The following is a 22,869-nucleotide window of genomic DNA, read 5'->3' on the forward strand; positions in this document are numbered from 1 at the left end:
AAGTCAACAAGAAGATTAGGGAAACAAAAGAAAGAAAGAAAGAGACAGGAAGAAACAAAAGAAGAATTAAGTTATACAGTAATTTCTTTAATTGTTCAAAGAGCGATAAACCTGTGGAATTGGGAATCCTGGGAACTGTAGTTTTGTGAGACATTTAACCTGTGTCAGAAACGAGCCCTGGTGCCACAACGAACTACAATTCCCAGCATTCCCTAGGATTGTTCCTGCAGTGTGTTTTGGACCTTGTTTTAACTTATTAAGCGACTTGGAGGCCTGTCGTTCCTAGGTAAAAGAAACACAACGCTACAAAAAGCCAGGAAGTCTCCTAAAATGAAAGATCCATCAATTCAAGAATTTTGAGGAGGGGAGGGGGAGGACTCCTGAGGGAGTAAGGATAGAAAACAAAATGGCCGCTTTCTCGCGATGGGTTAGAGAAGGAGGGGGGGAAACAACACAGCCGCGAGATTTTACACGCGAAGTGAGCGCATGCGCACAAAGCTCCGCCCCCTTGGCCGCGCAGACGACGACGCATGCGCCGGGCGGATTAGCGGTCTAGGGCGAGCGGTTGCGGGAGCGGAGTCTAACGCAGCGGTCTTTCTACGCCTTTCCCCTGTTCTCTTCCTCCACCGGGGTCCGCTTCCCCAGCTTCTGCTTGTGACAGGGGTACGGGCCAATCAGGGAAGCGCTCGTTTCTGTCTTAGCGAGGTAGGCGCGTGAGGGGGGGGGAGTATCGTCTGCGTAGGTGAAAAAAACCAAGGCTCTGTGGTGGGAGGAGGGGGGAGGGGCTAAATGGCGGCGGCGTTTGGAACCCTCGGGGAGCTCGCGCGTGCGCATGCGCAGTCGGCGTTGAGGGAAGCAAGGAGGGGGGTTTGAGGACGCGGAGGAGAGTGGCGGCGCGAGCGGCGGCGGTTGGCGTCGTTGCGCGCGCTCTCTTTTTCTTTCTCTCGCGCGCAAGTGAGGTAGAGCGCATGCGCGAGTGGCGCGACGCGAGGCGCCACTACTTTGTTTCCCTTTCCTTCCCTCTGGAGGAAAACTGAGGCCCTCTGTCGATTTGACTTGGTTTTTATTACGGCTTACATATATATATATATATATATATATATATATATATCCAGCATAGAGAAAGTAAATAAATAAATAGTACAAGACAACTGGGCTAATGTAAAATAGAGGGTTTAAAATGAAAGGAAAATGTTATCTGCTCATGAGGGGCTATCTCTTTCCCCCCCTTTCCCCTCTCTCTCTCTCGCCCATCCAGTTGGTTAGAGGAATGCTTTCCCATTTTAAAAGGGAAGATGGGAAAACCACCATTATTGTTGTTGTTTTCAAACAGAGAAGTGGTGTTTATTTATTTGTTTTTGTATGCCGCCTTTCTCCCAGGAAAGGACCCAAGGCGGCTCACAGATTTAAATAATTAAATAAAAACGAGATTAAAAAGTTACAATCGCAATTTAAAACCGTCGAAGTCGTATTTAAAAACACCACAGTAGAAATTTAAAGCCGTCAAAATAATATAAAACCATCATTATTGTTACGTTTTTAAACGGAGGAGTGGTGTTTATTTTTGTATGCCGTCTTTCTCCCAGAAAGGGACCCAAGGCGGCTCACAGGTTTTAAATAAATAAATAAATAAAACATTACAATGGAATTTAAAAGCATTAAAATCATATTAAACCATCATCATTATTATTATTACTATGTTTTTAAACAGAGGAGTGCTATTTATTTATTTATTTATTTATTTATTTGTGTGTGCCATCTTTTTCCTAGAAAGGGACCCAAGGCACTCGCAGATTTAAAATAAATAAATGTTACAATAGAAATTTAAAACGGTTTAAATCATATAAAACCTGTGTAAAATTGACATACTGTATAGGTGTACAAAAGTTTAAAAATGTGACTAAAACACACATGCTCCCATTAAAAACTACCCTGGTGATGATGAACATCTTGAACGCCTCCTTAAATAAATACGTTTTGGTAGCTAGGTCCTCTGTAATTTCTTCTTCTTCTTCTTCTTCTATTTAAACAGGAGTGGTAGTTTCTTAGTAATTTCTTCTTTTTTTAAACAGGAATGGTAGGGTCACCATAATGACTTGAACCCCCAGACACATAAACCAGCCTTTGCATTTTCTTCCTTGACTTCCTTTAGCAATTGCTCCAAGTCTCTGGCATTTTCTGCCAAAGGAAAGAGAGGCGGATAGTGGAAGGGAAACATACACCTGTGACTGCCACCATCTAAGCAAGGCCAGCGTCTGCTGGATTTCAAGGGTGGAAAGGGTTCTTGTAACACCTTGGAGACCAACTGAGAGAGAGGCATAAGCTTTGCTTGAAAGGCCATTTTAGGCATCTTGACAAGGGATTTGTAGATACTGTAATTCTCATTGAGCCTAAGTGAGTTTTCCCCTTTGAATAAAGTAATGCAAAATAACCAAAAAGCAGTAGAGCAAGTAATAAGGCAAATTACCTCTCAAACATTTCCAAGCTGTAAGAAGAACAATTTATTATGCAAAGGGATCTTGTAGCACCTTTGAGACTACCTGAAAGAGAGAAGCACGGACTTTCCTAAACATGGGCCTAATTCATCACATGCATCCCTTTGCCTGCTGATTTTCCAGACTAACAACACAGCTATGGTCCAAAACACATTGCAGAAATAATCCAGTTTGAGGCTCTGTGCTAGGGAATTCTGGGAACTGTAGTTTTGTGATACATGTAGCCTTCTCTTATTCTGGTACCACAATAAACTACAACTCGCAGGGTTCCCTACCATGGAGCTAGGGCAGTTAAAGCCCTCTCAAACTGGATTATTTCCACAGTTTGTTTTGGACCAAATGTCTTTGAATTCTGCTCTCCACCATTTCTCCCTCATTAGCCCAGAGTCTTGGAAGTCTTTCCTAGAACACCTTTGTGATGCCATCACTTACCATATCTACATCCCTCCTCAAAATCTACATTTTTCCATGAGCCTTTCCAGCACCACCAGTATGCAAAGGGATCTTTAAAGCTTTTGTAGTCTTGAGGCCACCCCTTCCTCAGAGGTGGAGGGGAAAGTCCAGGGAGAGACCTATATAGTGCGCATCAGAAGAAGGAGGCTTAAACCTAGGAAAGCTGCAAGATCCCTTTCCATACTTGCTGGTGCTGGAAAGGCTCATGGCAAAACATAGAGTTTGATTTTCCAGACTTATCAGGCCTATGTATGTCTCAGAATTGTATTTCAGTAGTACCTTTGTTGTCTTCCTAGCGTCTGAGGCATACTGGAGTAACTGCTACTTCTTGCTGGCCATAGTTAGTTTGTTCAGTAGGCTTGATGCAATCTGTTATCTTTTCAAATGCTTAGCTCTGCACACAACCAGACCATAGTTTATTTCATTTCTGGCTAAGACACTCTTAAGCACATTGATCTCTTTTTTTAATTGCATTGTATTCTTTCCAGGAGCAATGTGTTTTAATACTGTAATGGTTCAACTCTGTTTAAATGCTCACTTTTGTATGTTTTTAATAGTATTCTTTTAAACTGTAAGTCACTTTGAGTTCCAGTTTGGGAGGGAGGTGGGATGTAAACAAATCGAAGAAGACAGTGCTGATCATTTTCAGTATTAAAATGTGTTTACTGTATATACTCCTGTATGAGTCTAGAAATGTTAGTCAAAAAAATTGCCCCCCAAAACCTGAGTCGACTTATCAACAGGTCAATATAACTATTGTTCTTCAAGTCTTATTTAAAAAAGGAACTGTCCTCTGGTGAGAGGTAAGAGCATAAAATATCCTGGAGGCTCTGTTTTGTTATTATCTACCCTCGAGTCGATCTCGACCCATGGCAATGATGGCAAACCTATGGCATGTGTGTCAGAGGTGACACTCAGAGCCCTCACTGTGTGCATATGTGCCATCTCCCCAGCACAGAGTTTGTTACTAGAAAGCCAGAGGGACATGGCACTTTGCAATAAATAAGTGGGTCTTGTGTTGCAGTTTGGGCACTCGGCCTCTAAAAGGTTCACCATCACTGCCCCATGGCAACCCTGTAGATGAGACATCTCCAAAACTCCCTACGTACACTGCTCTCTACTCTCTCAGCCATCCAGCCTTTAATGCCTTCTGTAGTTTTGTAAGTTCTTTGGCATTATTTCCCTTTCCTTCATCATTTACATCTTTTGTTACAGGCCTCTGATTTTACCCTCGACATATCCATGGGTCATATCAAAATTCATAACTTTGGCCCTCAAACCTGCCCTTGACTTAGACATGAGATCGACTTATATACAGTAGTTTTCAGTGACCAGGTCAGCTGAGGGCTGGATGGATTCATTTCAGTGTACATGAAAGGGTTTCTTGGACTGAAAGTTTCCTTACATGTACAGTATTTTTTTCAAAAAGCTTTCCTTTTTTTGTTAAGAGAGACCAAGCCTGTTGGGAAGTAGCTTAAGCACTAATCTTTCTGATTATTACTTTAGTTCTCTTTATGTGCTGGGACTATGAGGTTGTTTTGTCCAGATTGATGATCTGATTGAGAGTCAGACCTCGGTTGGCTAAATTTGAGGCCATGCTGTATTCTTTTTAAAATTTGGGTTTGTTGGTGTGATAGGTATTGCAACCAGTGAATTGTGTTTTCTGTAGCAAAATGCAACTTGGATGTTATGGCCACTAGCTTAAATGATGCAGACGCCCCAAGCAGGCAGCCAGTTTATTTTTTAAGAAGCCCCACAACACAGTTCTTTGTACCTGTTTTCTCTCACAAAAGGGAGACTTTGAGTTTGAAAAACTTTCAGAATGACACTTGGAAAGATACATGTAACATCTAAAACCAAAGTTACCTTCAGAAACATTTTCAATCCTGTATAGAAATGTATTTAATATATTAATCAACTAGGGCTTGTATGGCTGGTCAACCTTTTTTTTTAACTACAGTTTCTGCTTTGCCATTTAAGGCCCAGTTGTGAATGTAGTCCAGCCTTATTGGTAGCAGGAGGGGCTGTGGAGACCAGATGTGGCGCATCTAGCCCAGGAGTGTCTTGCTATAGTGGTCTGGGGTGCCAGAAATAAACAAAGTGGAAGAAGCTGCCAGGAAAGACAGTCAACACAATTGTGGTCCTTTTTCACAGGGAGTCTGAAAGAGTTAAAGGCAGGGACCCAAAGGCGTCTGAAAGGGTCAGATTGTTCACCAGATCTAGTCACCTTGCTACTTTGCCTCCTTCCCTAGTAGTAATTGTGACTCCTCTCCTCTCTACACTTACTTGTCAGCAAACTGCATTGAATATGATGGGCATAGTTCTGAAAAGAAGGAGAATGGATTGTATCGTGATCATCCAGGGACTGGTGCCACTCCACAAAGTATTGTATGGTAGTCTGTGACAAGTTTCCAAGAAGGAAAGAAACAGTCATAATCGGTGGGCATGAATATGGTCCTGGCACATGGCAGCCCGGGGGGGGGGTGTCACAGTCTATAGTCTATCAAATACAAGAATAAAATTATTCAGTAGTGCCTTGTTATGTAATACTTTCAAAAAGATGTTTCTTTTTCGATTTGCTTTTCCAGAATTTTAGAATACACTGCTTTTGACAGAAGTCAAAACTTCCATTTGGTTTCCACAACTCAAAGGATGTAGGATGCGGGGGGCAGTTCTTGGTGGCTCCTGATAAAGGAGCCTAACATTAGACATTAGCTGTTGTCTGCAGTTGCATCCAGTGACTTCAGAAGCAGGTCTCACAGAAATCTAATTTTAGAGAAGATTATTTCAGAGTCAAGCCAGGTAGCTGTTATTGATATAGTACAACTAAGATGTTAATTTGACTAATAAAGGGTGTTTTATTCTAGCACAGACTGCGCAGACTGCCTCCTGACAGGTAACAGTCTGTTGTTCTGGTAGTATTTCATTGCTTCTACAGATAAGAGAGTGAAAAGGCATGATACTTATTCCCTTGGAGAGGTAGCAATTCTGAAAAGTCCTGGACAGGGATATTTCCCAAGCCTGAGGTCTTTCAACTGGAGGTCTCAGCTTTTGAATCTGAAGTCTTCAGGCCTGCAAAGACAGACTTTAGTATTGCGATACAGCCACCTACAGTACAACATCCTTACTCCCTAACAGGAGTGCTCTTTTTTGTTTAACCAGCCACGTTCTTCTCCCAGGGTAGTATAAACTGGAAGAGAAAGAGGCATACCACTTTGTTCGTATTTGGCTGGTAGGTTGACCAAGTCACATGGACAACTTAACCATAGACTATACTACCTGAATATCTCTATGTGAAATATAATGGGAATATTAAGTAAAGAAGCCTTCCCCAATCTGGTTGCCTCCATGCATTTGAGAGTACAGTTTCTATCAGCCCCAGATGACATGGCCAGTGGTCAGAGATTCCAGGGGTTATAGTCCAGGACACCTGAATAGCACCTGGTTGAAGAAAGCTACAGTGTTGTTGTTGTTGTTGTTGTGGCTGTTGTTGTTGTGTGCCTTCAAGTCGTTTCCAATTTATGGCAAACTTATCATGGAGTTTTCTTGTCAAGATTTGTCCAGAGGATATTTGCCGTTGCCTTCCTCTGTGGCTGAGAGCATGTGACTTCCCTGAGGTCACACAGTGGGTTTTATGGTCAAGCTGGGAATCAACCCCTGCTCTCCAAAGTCATAGTCAAATGTTCAAAGCACTATGCCACTGTGTCAGAGTTAGTATATCTGGTCCATTTGACATTTCTACATTTTCTGCAGCTTTCTGTAAAACATTCTGGGGGAAAGAATAGCCCCCCCCCCCCCCCTTAGTATGAAAGAATGAAAGTAGTTTTAAAAAGAAAGCCTGTGTCTTGTGGCTCAAATTTCAAGCTATTCTCACAGCTTCAGTTCTATTCATATCTGTAACATGATAATGGTATTGGCTTGTCTACAGGGATGTTGGAAATATTATTGGTACAATATATATAAAACACACTTTGTGCTCTTAAAATTCAACTTATTGGAGAGCTGAACAGCCTTAACTCATGAGTTGATACTTCCTTATTAAGGTAATATGAGTATACACTGTACGTGCTTTTCATCTGATTGTGTTGATTAAACAGTGCAGTCCAGGCAGTCTGGTGACTTTTGTCTTTTAGAGTAGACATGAAAAGAGATGTAGGTTTCATTGGTTTCATGCTGTAATATACAAAGAACTATCACACAGTTCCTTCCCACCTGATCAATTACCATCAGTCCTGATCAAATAGCACTGGTAATCACGTACACAGTTGGCCCCATCAGTCTACCTTGAAAGGTTACAGTGAAGCTGTGATGTGAACCCACAGAGAATGCAGCTCCAGTCCACCGTAATAGTTAAGGGACCCTTGTGTGGTTGAAGAGGCAACGCTGCAGAATAGCTCCCTTGAAGCAAATAGGTATTGGACTCTGTCTAGTACATGAGAATTGGGAAGTAATTTAAGTGTATGGTTTTTAATTGCTTTTATCTTTTAAAACTGTATTCTGTTTTTATAAAATTGTAGTAGTTAAATTCCTTTTTAACTGTCAGTTTTGTAAGCCTTTAATTGTACTGTGTTTTTAGACTCTAAGCTGCTTTGAATCCCAATTTTGGAGAAAAGCAGAATAATAATAATAATAATATACATCCCTACAGTTCAATAATCAAATACAGGCCACTAAATACTAAAAAGAACAATAGAGGCAGAAGAGTGTAACAAGACATGTGAAGAATGCAGTTGTTATTGTTAAAACCCGATTACAATGTGAGTATTAAAGACTTAAAATGAGAGCCTTGTAGAAGATGTGGGTTGAAGAAAGGGGTAAAGGTTAAATGTTTTTAGCTATGTTTAACTTGAAAGCCTATGGGTGACCTTGGGTAGGTTACACATTCTCAGCCTCAAAGGAAAGGTCCCCCCCCCCCGGGCAAGCAAATCTTGCCAAGAGAATCCCACAATACGTTCACATTAGGGTTGTCATAAGTCAGAAATGACTTGTAGTCACACAACAACAACATTTAACTTGTCACTTTGGCTTATTTGGTAAATGCACATGATTATGATTTTGTGAGGTGGAAAGTCCCTATTGCAACTTGAATAGCATCATATGCCTAAGGCTTAATGTTGGATTAGTAATGCTTTTCAACAGTGCTTAATCAATTTTAGAATAAAGTTTATTTTGTACAATTGAGGGTTTCATTTCTACTTAAAAGCAGTTTTGTTTTATTAATGCGTTCTGTTTTATATACGCAAATATATCACATACACAAAATATCAGAGTAATCACACAAAATTTTATTTCTGAACAAGGTTTCATACCAAAACAATATTATGGAACTGAAACTGTATGTATGCTAGCTTAATAATAGTGCCAACTCAGGTCCATTATATTTTGACTATCCAGGTTCAGGTGCAAAGAGGGCTAAGGATCACTTCTTCACAAGCTCAGGAGAAAGATCCTTCACCACCACATCCTATTTATTTATTTCATTTGTATGATTCCTTTCTTCCAGAAGGAACCCAAGGCAACCCACAGATAAAAACATTATTAAAAAAGGAATTACAATAAAATGTAAATCAATTAAAATCTAAAAACAGTATAAAATTACAGTTAAATTTACAAAAGTTAAAAGCATGACTAAAACACGCCTACTCCATAAAAATGACCCTGGTATGTTTATAATATATTAAACGCCTACTGAAATAAAAACATCTTGGCTTACTTTTTAAAAAAGCAAGCAGGGAGGAGGCCAGCCTAGCAGTTTCAGATGGTGGGAGCAGCCACCGAGAAGGGTCTCTCTCATGTCCTCACCAAGGGAGACTGGTGGTAGTGGTGGGACCGAGAGAAAGCTTTCCCCTGAAGATACTAGTGTTCTGGCAGGTTCATATGGCGAGATCTGGTTCTTCAAATAGACTAGACCTAATCCATATAGGGCTTTATAGGTCATGACCAGCACTTTGAATTCCCACTGGAACATGGGAACATAACTACCAAAATGCAAGTGTCCATTTGTGTATTGTGATCCCTGTAGAAGACCTAAGTCACTTCTTGATGGAATGGAATTGTATATGTCAAATATATAAATGTTAGACATATTTAAACATAGACACACACATGCACAGTACATCCCTTGCCATAGGGTATACTAATGTGTTTGATCAAAGTCGACAGGTTATGTTTAGAGTGTGTAGATTCATTGTATTGACACTGAAAGAATGTTAAAATTTAATAAGGTTCCACTTTGTGTGAAATTTTATTTACTTTGTGATTGTGTGTTTTATTTTTTGTTTTGTTTTTATATCTAGCTGCAAATTAAATTCTTTGAGCCCCATTAAAGACAATGGGGATCGTGTCCGTGGCAGCGCGTGGTGCCTCATGTGCCATTGCTTTTCCCGGCGCGTGGCACCGCTTCTGGCGCAGCTTCCAGCATATGCGGGTGCATTGTATTTATAATAGTTTCTTGTTATATACAATAGTATGCTGAAATTTTAATTTCCCACACAAGTGAAAATTTCTACAGGTATAATACTTCCAGGAAGGAGGTAAATGTGTTCCTGGGCATTACTACTTTAAAAGAAAATTTGGTCCCAGAAGCAGAAGTAACAAGTAAGGAATAGGGATAAGTTCCTATACCACCAAAAGGAACATTTACAACATGTTTCAGTCAACTTTTTATTCAAAACAAACAATGTGCACATGCAATCGGTTAAGCCTTGCATATGTAAACAAAAACATGCTGTCTCTAGAAATTACTTCCAAGATTCTTCCAAAATGCATCCAGGGATGAGCTTCAGTTTTCCTTATGATTTCCATTTTGGTAGGCAAACATAAACAAACACATGCTTTTTTAACTTGTTGGTGGTAACTGGTGAGGGAGACTTGTTTGTTTTCATGTTTTCTCTTTTCCTGTCCATACATACTCAGTAAGAGATTCTGGAGGCAGTTGCTATTTACCTTTCCACATTCTTTCCCAACTAGCTTTATTATTTACTGCAGACACACTCTGCTGCAACCCAGCACTGAATGCCTGCATTTCCCCAGCCTTCCTTCACCATCCTCCCAATGACAAATAAAAACTTCAGCTAGGTGGGACAAGAAGAAAAAGCAAGCAGAGTAGGTCGTTCATAAAAAGACTTTGCAAAAAGGAGCTACTTTGTCAGAAGCTATGTTAATTGATAGATGGCTGTAGTCCAAACCAAGCTTTATGAAGTAAGTAAGAGCAATACATTTTTCCTGGATAGTTTTCCAGGCAGAATTCTGAGACGCATTTGCTGCGTTAAAGATATGCTGTGTATCAAAGGTGTTGTTTTAGGCTCTCACTGATGCTTGAACGGGGCCATAATTAAATGCTCCCATATTCTTCTATGCCATATTCCTATTGCATGCTAGGTTATTAGTCTTTTCCAGTGTGTAACCAGTTCTGTTCTTTCAGTGAAAACTGTAAGACAGTAGGCATTTTATGTAATGGAGGTCCTTCAGGTTCTAGAATATCCCTTAAGGTGGGAGTTTTCTCCGGTCTGTGGCCAGGAATATCCTAATTGTGGGATAAGCACATCCTATGTGGTTAGCCTGTTTGTCCATGTTCACATCCCCCTGAATTTCTAATGAAGTTCAAATGTAAGATGATATGGATCTTGTCTGGCATGTGGTTTCAATGAGATATCTTAAAGGAATTCCTGAATTCTGCTAGATACTAATTTGATTCTGCTTGAAGAAATTTTGATGTTCTATTCTTATTTGTAAGTTTCTTTGCTTATACCTACTTCCTATCATGCTTTAAACTCCACCATCGTCTAATGCTATCTTTCTCCTCATATTCAAAAACCTTTTTACTTATATTTGAAGAAGCTTATTCTGTAGTGTTCAAAGTATTAGTGGTATGAGGTCATTCATGTTTATATAAGTTGGTGAACCGACATTGTAGAATTTGAAGCCAATGTCTTTTCAACAGATTCTGAACTTGAAAGATAGGCCATTTGCTTTCTGGTACAGTATAAGCTCAGCAGCTCTTTTTCCTGTTCTTCAATGTTTTGTTTTCAACTCATTAGACCAGATATGTTCTGAATATATCCATTCACATTTCTTTCTAGTCATGTGTCTTAATCATTAGTTATTCAATATAGTCAGTTGAAGTTCAGAGAACTAAAATAGGCCTGTGTTATACAGTATGTTGTTATGGTTATCCTCTTTCCTCCTTCACAATCCGATTTTTTATCAGACCACAAACTCATTTTTAGTATTCTATTTTAAGAATTTAATACTAAGATTTTTCTGATGTCTGCTTTTTCTTTGTAGGTTTACAGTACATCGATTTCATAATAAGCCTGGGCAGTTGCAGCTTGTGTGGAAACCAGGCTTTGCAGTGAAACCATCTGCTGGTCAGTCCAACTCTGTCAGGAGGTACACTTCAGATACTCCTGGGTCTGATATTGTATAATAACTTCAACAACTCACTAAAATCAGAGGTGCAGAGGTTTGCTTTTTGTAAGGAAAATAATCAGCCTTGCAAATAAGTCCGCATGTGTATACATAGATGTTCACATATTTCTTGGAATCCAAATAAACACTCTTGTTCTGAAACTTTGGAAATCTTAAGTAATGATTCCGAAATTATTAAATTAGAAATTAAGGAAAAGCATTCTCTGGTAGATTTTCATATCTTGAATTAAATTCAAGGGGATGGATATGCCTATCCACAAGAAAGAAACACAGAAAAACCAGCTTGGTAGAATATGTGGAAGAGTACTAATTGACTCAAACTTAGTCCTTATTTCAAAGAAACTTTGACTTTAGGGACTGGATCTGAATGTAAATTCCATCTACCATACCCTTTAGGCTTAATTTGAGTCAAGTCTTACTATTTTCAATCTTTCCATCTGTTACCACTATTAAGAATCAACCCAAAAACTTGTGCATAAGAACTACTATGGTAACAGGGCATCTGAACATCTGCAAAGACTCATTGCTTTGCAAGTGTATTACAACACCTAATTCTTGTATTTCTGCAAAGAGAGAGTATTTGAATATGGAAAACCCCAGTCTCCTATCCTTACTTTCAACCTTTCTGTTAAGTAAAAACTGCTTCAAGCATTATATTAATAGTTATGTACTGACTTTTGCCAGTGAATGGGTCTCGGATCTATCAAGAGTTAAAGTTAAATGCAGTGAGCTATTAAATAGGATTTAGTCAAGTGGATAGCTAAGTGAACAGGAAAGATGAGCAGTAGCTTTGCTATTGCTGTGAAAGTGCAAACTCAAGAAATGCTGAAATATGTTAGGATTTACACTGGTTTTTAAAGGGCTAAATTCATCTGTTGTGATTTTGTATTGCACCTTCTAGTCTGGAAGCAATTTATTTGCTCTTGGCAAATCGTTTGTTACAAACCTGAAAAGAACTGTGTCTTCTAAGTATGAAAAATTCTCATGACAAAGCTTTCTGTGGCATTGCTGGTAATTGCTAGCATTACATGCAGAACAGTTAGACTATCACTTTGTTTAGAAAAAATTTCACTTTCATGGATGGTATGTTTGTCACTTGACATTTGATCTTTCTTTCTCTTCTGCTTCTGTTGACATCTGCTCTGCACTTGCAGTATCTGAACTGTTCTTCTAGTTCTACCCTTCCATCAATGCTTTTCAGTTTCTCACCCCCAATTCAGTTGGAAAAAAACTTCAAATGTTAACAATGAAATAGTTTTAATTAGTGTTAACTGTGTCACTATTATAACCAGGTAGTGACAAGCAGCCCCCTGTGTCAACATGTGAGGGTTGTATATTAAAATAGTTCCTATGTTGTCTTTTGTGTGTGTAACTACTTATAACGTTTCAGACAATATAAGTATACATCCATATGGTAAAGCATCTTATCATTGCAGAATTTAACACTAGCTCAGATCTTTAGAAAAATTGAAATATTGTCTACAACACTTTTCACTTAACAATGAAACATAATGTGTAATTCTGAGAAGATATACATTTAACAGCAATTCAGGCTTCATAGTGTTTGCTTTTAAATGGAAAATTGGTAATTAAATATTTTCCCTCAAAATTATCTACTGTGTTGGCACCATCCCTAAACTATTCTTCCATAATAGGTACAATGAAATTGCTATCAGTGGTATTTTAAGAAGTGCCTAAATAATTTAGGCCTGTATTTTCATGTATTCACTTTGTGCTTAGAATAATCTCATGAGCTCTTCTCAAAAGACCACTTAGAAATTATTCAGCTAACTTTTCAGTATTTACTAGTTGCTTAGGTAGAACAAAATAAATACTTCAAGAATAAAAGCCTTTAAAAATAGCCATATCACTTTGTCATGGTACTCTTGTAACAAATGTTGGTTGTAGCCAAAGATCTAGAATCATCCAAAAGATATCACACTGTTCCTTGAACAAGTTTGATTGGGATAGTGCCACAGAATTTCTCTTCTTCAAAAAAATCTGTGGTCTCCCAATTTATTAATTGTTGAGATTTGGCCGTGAGTGGCTTGAGATCTTATAGTATAGACTAATGTGCCAAATCTTCATTATATAATATTAAAATTTGTGGATATGGTTCATATGCGATGCTAGCAGTATATGAACTGTTATTTGATCAAGAAGTCTTGTGTTTTCCTGGCAAACGTTAAACATGCTATTCTTCACTAAAGTCTTATCAGTAACATAGTTTTACTGAGTAGAAATTACTTGGTCTTATTTAGTAAGTCATTCATTAGATATCCAGATATCAGCTACTCTCAAATTCCTTCTGTCCTTTCCTATAATGGTATAGGCTTAATTTCAACACACACATTTCTTGATTCCTTGAGTGACACATTATGCCACCTCCCTGAATCTAGAGCAATAACATAAGATGTGTACACCCTACCATTTTAACACAAAAGCTTGAAATCGGGCATTTCTAGTCATCTGGTACTTAATATCATTTATCATCAAAACAAAACTGCACATTTAAAGTCAAAATGGTGGTGGGGAATCTGTTTTTATATGAAAGTTATATATGATAGGGTTCTGGATGCATCTTCAGGCTATTGCAGCTACATAATGAAGCCATGTAAGGTCTCAAATTGTTTCTAGATCAACATGATGCATACTTTAAAACTGCATCTGCATAAAGAGTTTTATGACTAAAACTGCTTGTTTTTCTACAGACCTGTCGTGTGTTTCTCAGCTTGAAGAAGATCAACAGTCATTATTGATCCCTTTTCTTGGCGTTACCTTTTTGAAGTGAAGTTTACCTAGTTTTCTAGAGTGAGCTTTCTTTTCAGACATTTCTAAAGTTTGATCCATAATAGACAAGCTATAGTTCAGCAATGTCCAAGTCATTCCACCAGTCAGCTCTAAATAGGGATTCCCAAGGTCATGGACGTGACCTTTCTGCAGGAATAGGCCTTCTTGCTGCTGCTGCTACCCAGTCTTTAAGTGTGCCAGCATCTCTTGGAAGGATGAACCCGGGTACGGCGCGCCTTGCTAGCTTAATGAATCTTGGAATGAGTTCTTCATTGAATCAACAAGGAGCTCATAGTGTGCTGTCTTCTGCTAGTCCATCTTCCCATGCCTTACAGTCTATATTTAACATTGGAAATAGAGGCCCACTCTCTCTGTCTTCTCAGCACCGTGGAGATACAGAGCAGGCCACTAGCATTCTGGCCAGCTTCGGGCTGTCTGCTAGAGACTTAGATGAACTGAGTCGTTATCCTGAGGACAAGATCACTCCTGAAAACTTGCCTCAAATACTTCTGCAACTTAAAAGGAGGAGAGCTGAAGAAGGCCCATCACTGAGTTATGGTAGAGATGGCAGATCAGCTGCACGGGAGCCGCCATACAGAGTTCCTAGGGATGATTGGGAAGAGAAAAGGCATTTTAGAAGAGATAGCTTTGATGATCGTGCTTCTAGTCTCAGCCGAGTGGTTGACTATGATCATGGAAGTCGTTCTCAAGAATCTGTTTATTATGACAGAATGGATTATGAAGACGAGAGATTAAGAGATGGAGAAAGGTGTAGGGATGACTCTTACTATGGCGAAACTTCGCATAAGTATCGTAAATTTGACAGTGAGTATGACAGATTGGGCCGTGGCCCTGAGAGATCTCTCTTTGAGAAAAAAAGAGGCGCTCCTCCTGATAGCAATATTGAAGACTTCCATGGACTCTTACCGAAGGTTTATCCCCATCTGTGCTCTATCTGTGATTTGCCTGTTCATTCTAATAAGGTGAGTTAAGCATCAGATGCTTATTTTTCTTTACTTTATAGTCCCTGTTGCTTGTTTCTTGCCTCACTTTCTATGTTCTGAGTACTTAACACAAAGACCCTACATGAGTTCACGTACAAAAGACGTGATTTATTTTCAAGACGTCATTAACAAACACATGAAGACAGGGATTTACCCTAATATATATTGTTTCACTCACATGGGCTGAATTCCAGGTCACTTATCATCTAGTCAGTTTATATTGTGCGTCTGCATAGTATCTTACTCTAGCTTAAGATAGTCAGTTTCATTTTGTTTTGTAGTTATTTGCAGGCTGGAATCAGCATTCCTTCCCATCTGTCTTGATTGCTGATTTGATAGTTAAGCTGTCTTACACATTTCTGCTTTTTCCCTCTTGTCCATGGCCAGAGAGAAAGAGAATGAGTTAAGGTAGTATCCAGTAACACGATATCAGAGTTGTAGTTCACATTTTTAAAAGTTCATTCTTTTGCTTTTTAAAAAGAACTTTGAAACTGTTTTCATACTGTGCCTGAAACGTCTCATTTTTTCTCCCTTTTCACAACCTTCTTAAACACTTCAGACTCACTTTTTATTATTACATAGTACATCTATCCCTTTTTACAATCTCAAACATTAGCCTACTGCTGTTGTACAGTATCATACTCTGTTGGCATTCTCTACTTAGAGTAGATCTTTATTGAAATTGTGATCAGGCTTCATTCTTCATTCATAATTTGGTTCTCAAACAAAAGAGCTATTGTGAATTATTCAGGTTTTCTAATTGTTTTACATCATCTGTTTGTCATTTGGATACTAAAACCAACTATTGGTATTGCTGTGCTCATGTTTTATTTTCAAAGCTTGTGGCAAAAAAATACAGGTAAGAGTCTTTCTTCTAACTGTTTCATTGGGTTGTCTCTAACACTTTCTTCACAGTAACTGAAGGATGTGCAGATTTCTATGTCCCTTGCTTGTGGAAAATATCTTGGTGAAACAACTATTTTAAAACAGTAAAAAGAATTGTTTCATTTCCTCATCTCACTTCTCTGGTTGATTCTTCTGCTTCTGAAAGTTTGCAGGTTTTTCTCAGTACAGTATCTTTGTTTCTTACACTGAGGCTAATCTCACAGGAGTGAAAAGGTGCAGGTGGTTTTTTTAAATCATAGCAATAGATTTTTTTTATGTCCCACCTTTTCTTCCAAAACCAGAAATCAAAGCAACTAATTTTGACACTTACATAATGAAGTTTATCTTCTACACCTATATCTTGACAAATTGTTCTGAACAGAAGGTGTTACCCTCAAAACAGTTGTCTCTTCAGCATATTGTAATCTGTAGCCACCTGGTGTATGTTAAGTGACCAGTTCCAAAAATTACATATTTTCAACTGAATTTTTAGCTGAATTATGCTTATAATATTTAGAGCTTTGAACAAGCAGATGTCTTAATGGAAAATGTGTTGATACAGTATGTACATATCTGGCCTCTGTTAGCCTCAAATCACAGCTATAAAGGAGAGTTAGAACTGTTGTATCTGGGCAAGGAAGGAACCTGGAAAAGCTCCTTAGGTCTTTGGGAACCTTTTGCTTAGAAAGGATGAGCCCAGATATTTAGTAATGTCCTGAGTATTGGTGCTGGTACAGCAAGAAGGAGCACCTTGTTTTACCAAACAAAATATTCATATGCTCAGTTAACTATTGAGGTCCCTTAATGGTTTAAATAAAAGTCTTTCTGTGAATAGAAGGTGTGTAGGCTATCTGAATTTCTAAGCTTATTCAGAATGCCTTTTTGTGGCTCCGTAATTATTTTGAATTAGAGAAATTAGTTCATACAGTTACAGTTTTAAAAATTTCCTGAAAACAACACTGATAATGTATTTTGTGGTCCAAAATCTACATAAGCCGGAAGTATATATTATGTAAATATTACAAAATCCTGCCAGTAAACACCTATATATGTGCCTAAAAGCAGTCAGTTAGATTTTAGAGTAGCAAAAAGTTAACTCTTGTACAGTAAAGATGGAGCAGGGACTAAAGATTTTAATTTTCTTGTTGTTTGTTTGTTTGTTTTTTAGTTCAATTACTGAGTCTTGGAACCAGTGCATTTGTTACGTAGCTTATCACCTTTCTTGTAGATAACGGGTTGGGGGACAGACTGTAGATCTCATGCTCCCATTTCACTGCTCTTCCTGTGCCAGTCTTAACTGTGGATTAAGTATGGGTTGGCACACTGTTACCCACCTTTAAGCAAGGATTGACACTTGTTCAGAAGCATTGTAGGGTTAAGGACAGTTAACAGCTAGTGTGAACATGTCTCCTAAGGATAATTAAGGCCAATAGGAAAATCTTGAATAGGGACGAGATTTTGTGGTCTTCTAGCATGTTCCTGATTCCCTAGCCATAGCTACGTCTGCACCAGCCCGTGGTAACTAAAAATAGAATGGGCTTAATACTTAGAAGGCTCCCTTTATTAGAAGCTTATGAAAAATGCAAGAATGAGCAGTAGCTGTGAAAAAGTGTTCTTCCTCTTTTCCTTTATCTTTGAAACCCAAAAGCTGTCCTTCTGCTAGAGTGAAGTCATTGTCACATGTGCTAGCATAGGTGAAAAAATAATGGGTGGATTTTAGCACTTTTTGTTGTGTGTGACAGCATTCTTTCTTGATCTTAATGGTATTACCAGTGTAGAAGCCACTGCTTTTTATTGTTATTTCCCAGCTGTCTTAAGGATAGGGTTCTAGATGCATCTTCAGTCTATTTCAGCTACGTAATATCCTACGGCCTAATATCACTAAAAGCAACTTTGGTTGACTTATACCAAAATCCAGTTTTCATTATATTTTTGAAGCTATTCCTAATCAGTTCATATTATTCCCTGTCAAGGAATGTCAAACTGTTCTTTGATTTTAGCTTTCCTTGATCTTTATAGACCCTATTCTAATACTGTCAGTCCGCCTTATACACGGATTTTTTTATCCACGGATTCAAGCATCCACGTCTTGAAAATATTTTTAAAAAGTATGAATTCCTGATAGCAAACCTTGATTTTCAATTTTATATAAGGGACACCATTTTGCTCTGCCATTGTTTTTAATCAGACTCAAGCATCCACGGATTTTGTTATCCACGGGGATCCTGAAACCAAGCCTCAGCGGATAACAAGGTCCCACTGTATTTCTGTAATCTTTAAAAATGTGTGTCCAAATTAGAAAAAAATTTTTGCTTGTGCACAATGGGGCACCTTATTTCTGCCAGTCATCCATGCCCCTTGTGCACTCTCCTTGCGACCCAGAAAGTTTCTCCTCTGGATTGGGAGAAATTTGTGTAATAGAATGGAATATTGCAGAGAAGGCTGCAGAAGATGGGGTGGGGGTGTTTGCTGAAAATTGGCTCTCTAAGGTGATATGAGTGGCCACAGAAAGTCTTTCCAACAATACACAGTCACTTTTGGAAAAACATGGTATGTATTCTAATGTGGAGGGAGGGAATAAAGAGTAAATTGCAGTTATGCTAATTTTTTTTTTTTTTTTTTTGCCCTTCTTAGGGTCAGTCCTTTCTGCCTCTGTGGTAACATTTTGCAGTTGAATTGCAGATAAGTCCTTATTTGGATGACACTTTCAGGGCCCCACTGTATAAATCTTAAGATATTTTTACACTTAGCAATGTAGTTAGCATTAGGTTTTTCACATAATAATTTGATGGACTTGCAAATTATTCATTGGGTGTTGGGAATATGTGTAAAATTACTACTTTATGTTCCTGATCATTTTGGCATTTGTACTTTTGCTACAGGAGTGGAACCAGCATATCAATGGAGCAACACACAGCCGACGTTGTCAACTTCTCCTTGAAATGTATGATTTGAATATTTAAAACATCCCCTTTTATTTTAATTGCTGTTTACTGTTTCAGAAAACACAACCATTTCCATTTCTACACCTTGAAAATAATTAGCTTATTTCAACAGTGTCAGTGACACAGATTAGATCTGCAAGATGAATTACTCTAGAGGCAAATCATATTGGCTTGAAACATTCCATAAATCAGTTTCTTCTTTTGTTTCAGACTTTAGTGATGTCCACAGTAAAGCAATATTGTATATGCACAATAAAGCTCCAAACATCAATTATGCTTGACTTTCACATAACCCAGCTGGATCTTTATTAATGTTACAGAACAACTAAAAGTTTTGGAATTTATCCCTGTATAGAAGATTACTGACAGATCTTTAAAGGAAGGTCTAAATGTTTTAAAGATATTTTTTTTTTGTTACAAATTTTGTAATCTGTTAAAGATACCATTCAAGATTTTAACCGTAAGTACAATGGGCCCCCGTTCCGGATACCAAAATCCATGGATGCTCAAATTCCATTGGGGTCAGTGGGACTTTACCTCATGCATTCTCCCTCCCTCCTTTCTTTTGCCTGAGGTGGTTAACGGCAAGGGACCACCGCCACCACTTCATCTTCCTCCCGCTACTTTCACTCTCTTTCTTCTGTTCCTTCATCCTTCTCCTCCTCTGTGCTCCTTCCTCTTCCTCTCACCTCCTCCTACTTACTCTTGCCTCTTCCGTGGCTTCCTCCTCCTGCCTCTTCCTTCCTCCTCCTTGCTGCTCCTCCTCATCTTCCTCCTCCTTGTCTGTGGCTTCTTCCTCTCATCTCCTCCTACCTCCTCTTGCCTCTTCCTCCCGCTTCTTCCTCCTCCACAGCTTTTTCCTCCTCCTAGCCTCCTGTCACTTCCTCCTCCTTAGCAATGCAGGCTTGCCGCCCACAAATGCTTAAATCTGCAGATGGCAAGTTCACAGATGTAGAGGGCCCACTGTACTCTTCTCTTTAAAAAGTTAGAACAGCTTCTTTGTGACTTTTAGTACATATTAGTTACTTCTAAACCATTGCACTTTTAGTGTAAACTTGATTCTAAGCTAGGGATTTTGATAACTTCCAGACTGCTCATCAGACTTAATATAGTGGGCCGTCTGTATTGGCAGGTTAGCAATCTGTAGATTCCCACACCCCATATTATTCATTGGTGGCATATGGATCTGGATACATGCATTGTCACCCATTGGATAAAATGGGGCTTCAGCATCTGTGGGTTTTTTCCATCACTCTGAGGTCCTGAAACCAAACCACCAAGGATGGGTCCACTGTATTTTGTATCTTTAAACATACAAAGACTGAGAGCCTGCACCTACACATAGCTCCACATGTGCAGTTACACCTGCCCCCACCTAGCAGCTGTCATACCCAGGGAGTAGCCCCTACTGCTGTCACTGTTGGAGGAGAAGACCATAAAAAAGCGACTGGTCTCCACTCGGGTCACGGGGTCAAAGGAAGTGCACCCATCTGTTCCTTCCCATGGGAACCCAGGACAGCTGAACTTTCATGGTCTAAATTATTTCCCTTGCCCACCAATAAGAGAGAGCAGCAGGGGTCCTACCCCCAGTTGACAGCCACCAGGCATGAGAAGAGCTTGTTTGGGATGGCTGTGTTTGGTTGGTTGGTTGGTGTTTTTTTACAAAGCTTGAGCAAAAAATATTCTTCTCCCTCTATCCAAAAAGGGACACACACATGTATCTCACTAGCAAGATGCCAGCTGTAATTTTCTTAAAACTGTTCCATTGGGTGTCTGTTAAAATAACTTGTGGCAATGGATTTCACTCATTAGTAGTAAAAGAAGATTTCTTTTGATTGATCCAAAATCGACTGGAAATCTGTTGTAACTCTATAGCCTAGAGTTCTACCATCTTCAGTCTGTAACTATTCCAGTCTCTCTACCCCGTTCAGACTATACATCATATGTTTCTTTAATAAAATTGAAAATTAGCCTGGGCATTCTTTCATAACATATAATAAAATGTTATTGGGTTAGTTGACAGATTATAATAGAAGTATTCTGTCATGCAAACTTTGGTTATAGTGAGATTTGATTTTGATACTGATTATACTGTCAGTTTAACAATTCATTTGAGTTTAACATAACAGACAGTACTCAGAATAGTTTACATTATTGAGATTTACATGGAACCAACTTCCAACTATGTACAGTATACAGTGGATTTTGGCTCTTTCAGTAATGATTATATTTGCTTGTAAAAAAAAAACACTGGATTATATTCCTTGTCAGGTTTCATGTTACTTGGTCAACAGAATACTACAGGAAAGTAATACGTTAGAAATATGGACTAACATTGACAGTATGGGGGAAGGCAGCTATTTTACAAGTGACCTTCTAATTTTTACATTCAGAATTTTGATGCTGAGAAGATATAACTGTATAATATCTCTCTAGATATAACATTTAATTTACAGAAATGATCTAACTGACTGCTTTTCCTTTAAAGATACCCTGAATGGAACCCTGATAGTGATTCTGGACGTGGGCTGTAAGTAAAAATATATATATACTTTGCAAATAGAATGAAATAAATTGGTGGCATATGAAATCAAAAGAAATTTCCAGCTTCATTCCCAGTAGTTTAATGGTTACAAATTCTGAGATTAGGTGAAATAACTTTCTGCTAGAGTGCTGAAATTCAGGACTTGGTGAGCAGGGATCTATTCATATAGCTTTAAACCTCAGTAGTATCTTGCAGGATGGGGATTATATTTATGTTTTCTTCTTTGTGATGCTGTGTAGAAATGTCTGAATGACCCTGTCCTATTGTTCCTAATGACCACACATGCACGTGGTCACAGCCGTGCGCACGGTGCACTGCCATTAACAACTACAAGACATGAGGGCCCAGTTTTTGGTGTCCATGGAGGGGGGTGGGATGGAACCCCTGCAGCTATTAAGAGCTGGCTGTACTAATACAGGGGTGGACAATTTCCACAGTGAAGAGACCCATTATTCAGGTTGGGCGAGTATTCAAGGGTTGCAAAGTCAAGGGACATGGCCCAAGGGAAAGGATTTAATGGAATTATTATTATTATTATTATTATGTTGTTGTTGTTCAAATCTCATCTTTTCCTCAGAACTGAGATTCATAATTACATAAATATATATTTTTAATATTTAAATTTCAGTTTAAAATAATTATTAGTCAAAACTTGGCTGGTTAGTATTTGGAAAGTTTAATTTCATTATTAACAAATAGAAAGTATTGTATTAGCTTCACTTAGCTGTATTAAAATGTATGTGTATATATAAGTGAACCTTAAATGTTTTTATATACACTGCTGTAGTAATGAGTTTTGACCGGGGTATGGACTGTGATACTAGCTATAGCCAATACAGTGACAGGGATCAGTATCATTGAGTTCCCTGCTAACTGTAGTGTACTTACTACTAAACTTCAGTTTATCATGATAGCAAATTTATTTGGGGGGGAAACTGAGGAACAAACCTGAAGACTAAATGTGATCTGAGGGCTGCAGTTGTCCCATCCCTGTACTAGTATCTACACATGATAGTTAATAATGGTGCAGCAGGACCTCTGAACACTTTTATCTATTACCATTCACTTACTCATACAAAAAATTACTGGAATTTATGTGAAAGATTATGCTTTATTTTAAAGGCTAACATGGTTTCATTTTGTTGTGGGTGACCTCTAGGGGTGATCCATTTATGTTGCAATCCACAAATCCAGCTCCGGGAATTTTGGGACCACCTCCACCTCCATTTCATCTGGGAGGGCCACCACTTGGATCAAGAGGTAATAAAATTAAAGGCATACTTTAGTAAGGAAAGTCGTATCACATCTCAAAATTTCACTCA

General features: G+C 38.6%; 1 protein-coding gene across 5 annotated transcripts in view; it reads left to right on the plus strand.

Moving 5' to 3' along the window:
• Nucleotides 1-519: 519 nt before the first annotated feature.
• Nucleotides 520-22,869, plus strand: part of MATR3 (matrin 3) — a 32,243-nt gene continuing 9,893 nt past the window's right edge. Inside the window, exons 1-6 of one of the 5 annotated variants that reach the window (XM_042446722.1) lie at nt 528-663; nt 11,235-11,339; nt 14,090-15,151; nt 18,940-19,001; nt 21,491-21,532; nt 22,707-22,807. In XM_042446722.1, coding sequence (XP_042302656.1) covers nt 14,252-15,151; nt 18,940-19,001; nt 21,491-21,532; nt 22,707-22,807 — 1,105 coding nt within the window. In that variant the 5' untranslated portion in view covers nt 528-663; nt 11,235-11,339; nt 14,090-14,251. Of the gene's footprint in view, nt 706-11,234; nt 11,340-14,089; nt 15,152-18,261; nt 18,608-18,939; nt 19,002-21,490; nt 21,533-22,706; nt 22,808-22,869 lie in introns of those variants that run through there. The other 4 variants (XM_042446651.1, XM_042446804.1, XM_042446965.1 and 1 more) reach the window with 4 other exon arrangements.

Source organism: Sceloporus undulatus, chromosome 1, assembly GCF_019175285.1.
Source record: "Sceloporus undulatus isolate JIND9_A2432 ecotype Alabama chromosome 1, SceUnd_v1.1, whole genome shotgun sequence".
Classification (NCBI taxonomy): domain Eukaryota; kingdom Metazoa; phylum Chordata; class Lepidosauria; order Squamata; family Phrynosomatidae; genus Sceloporus; species Sceloporus undulatus.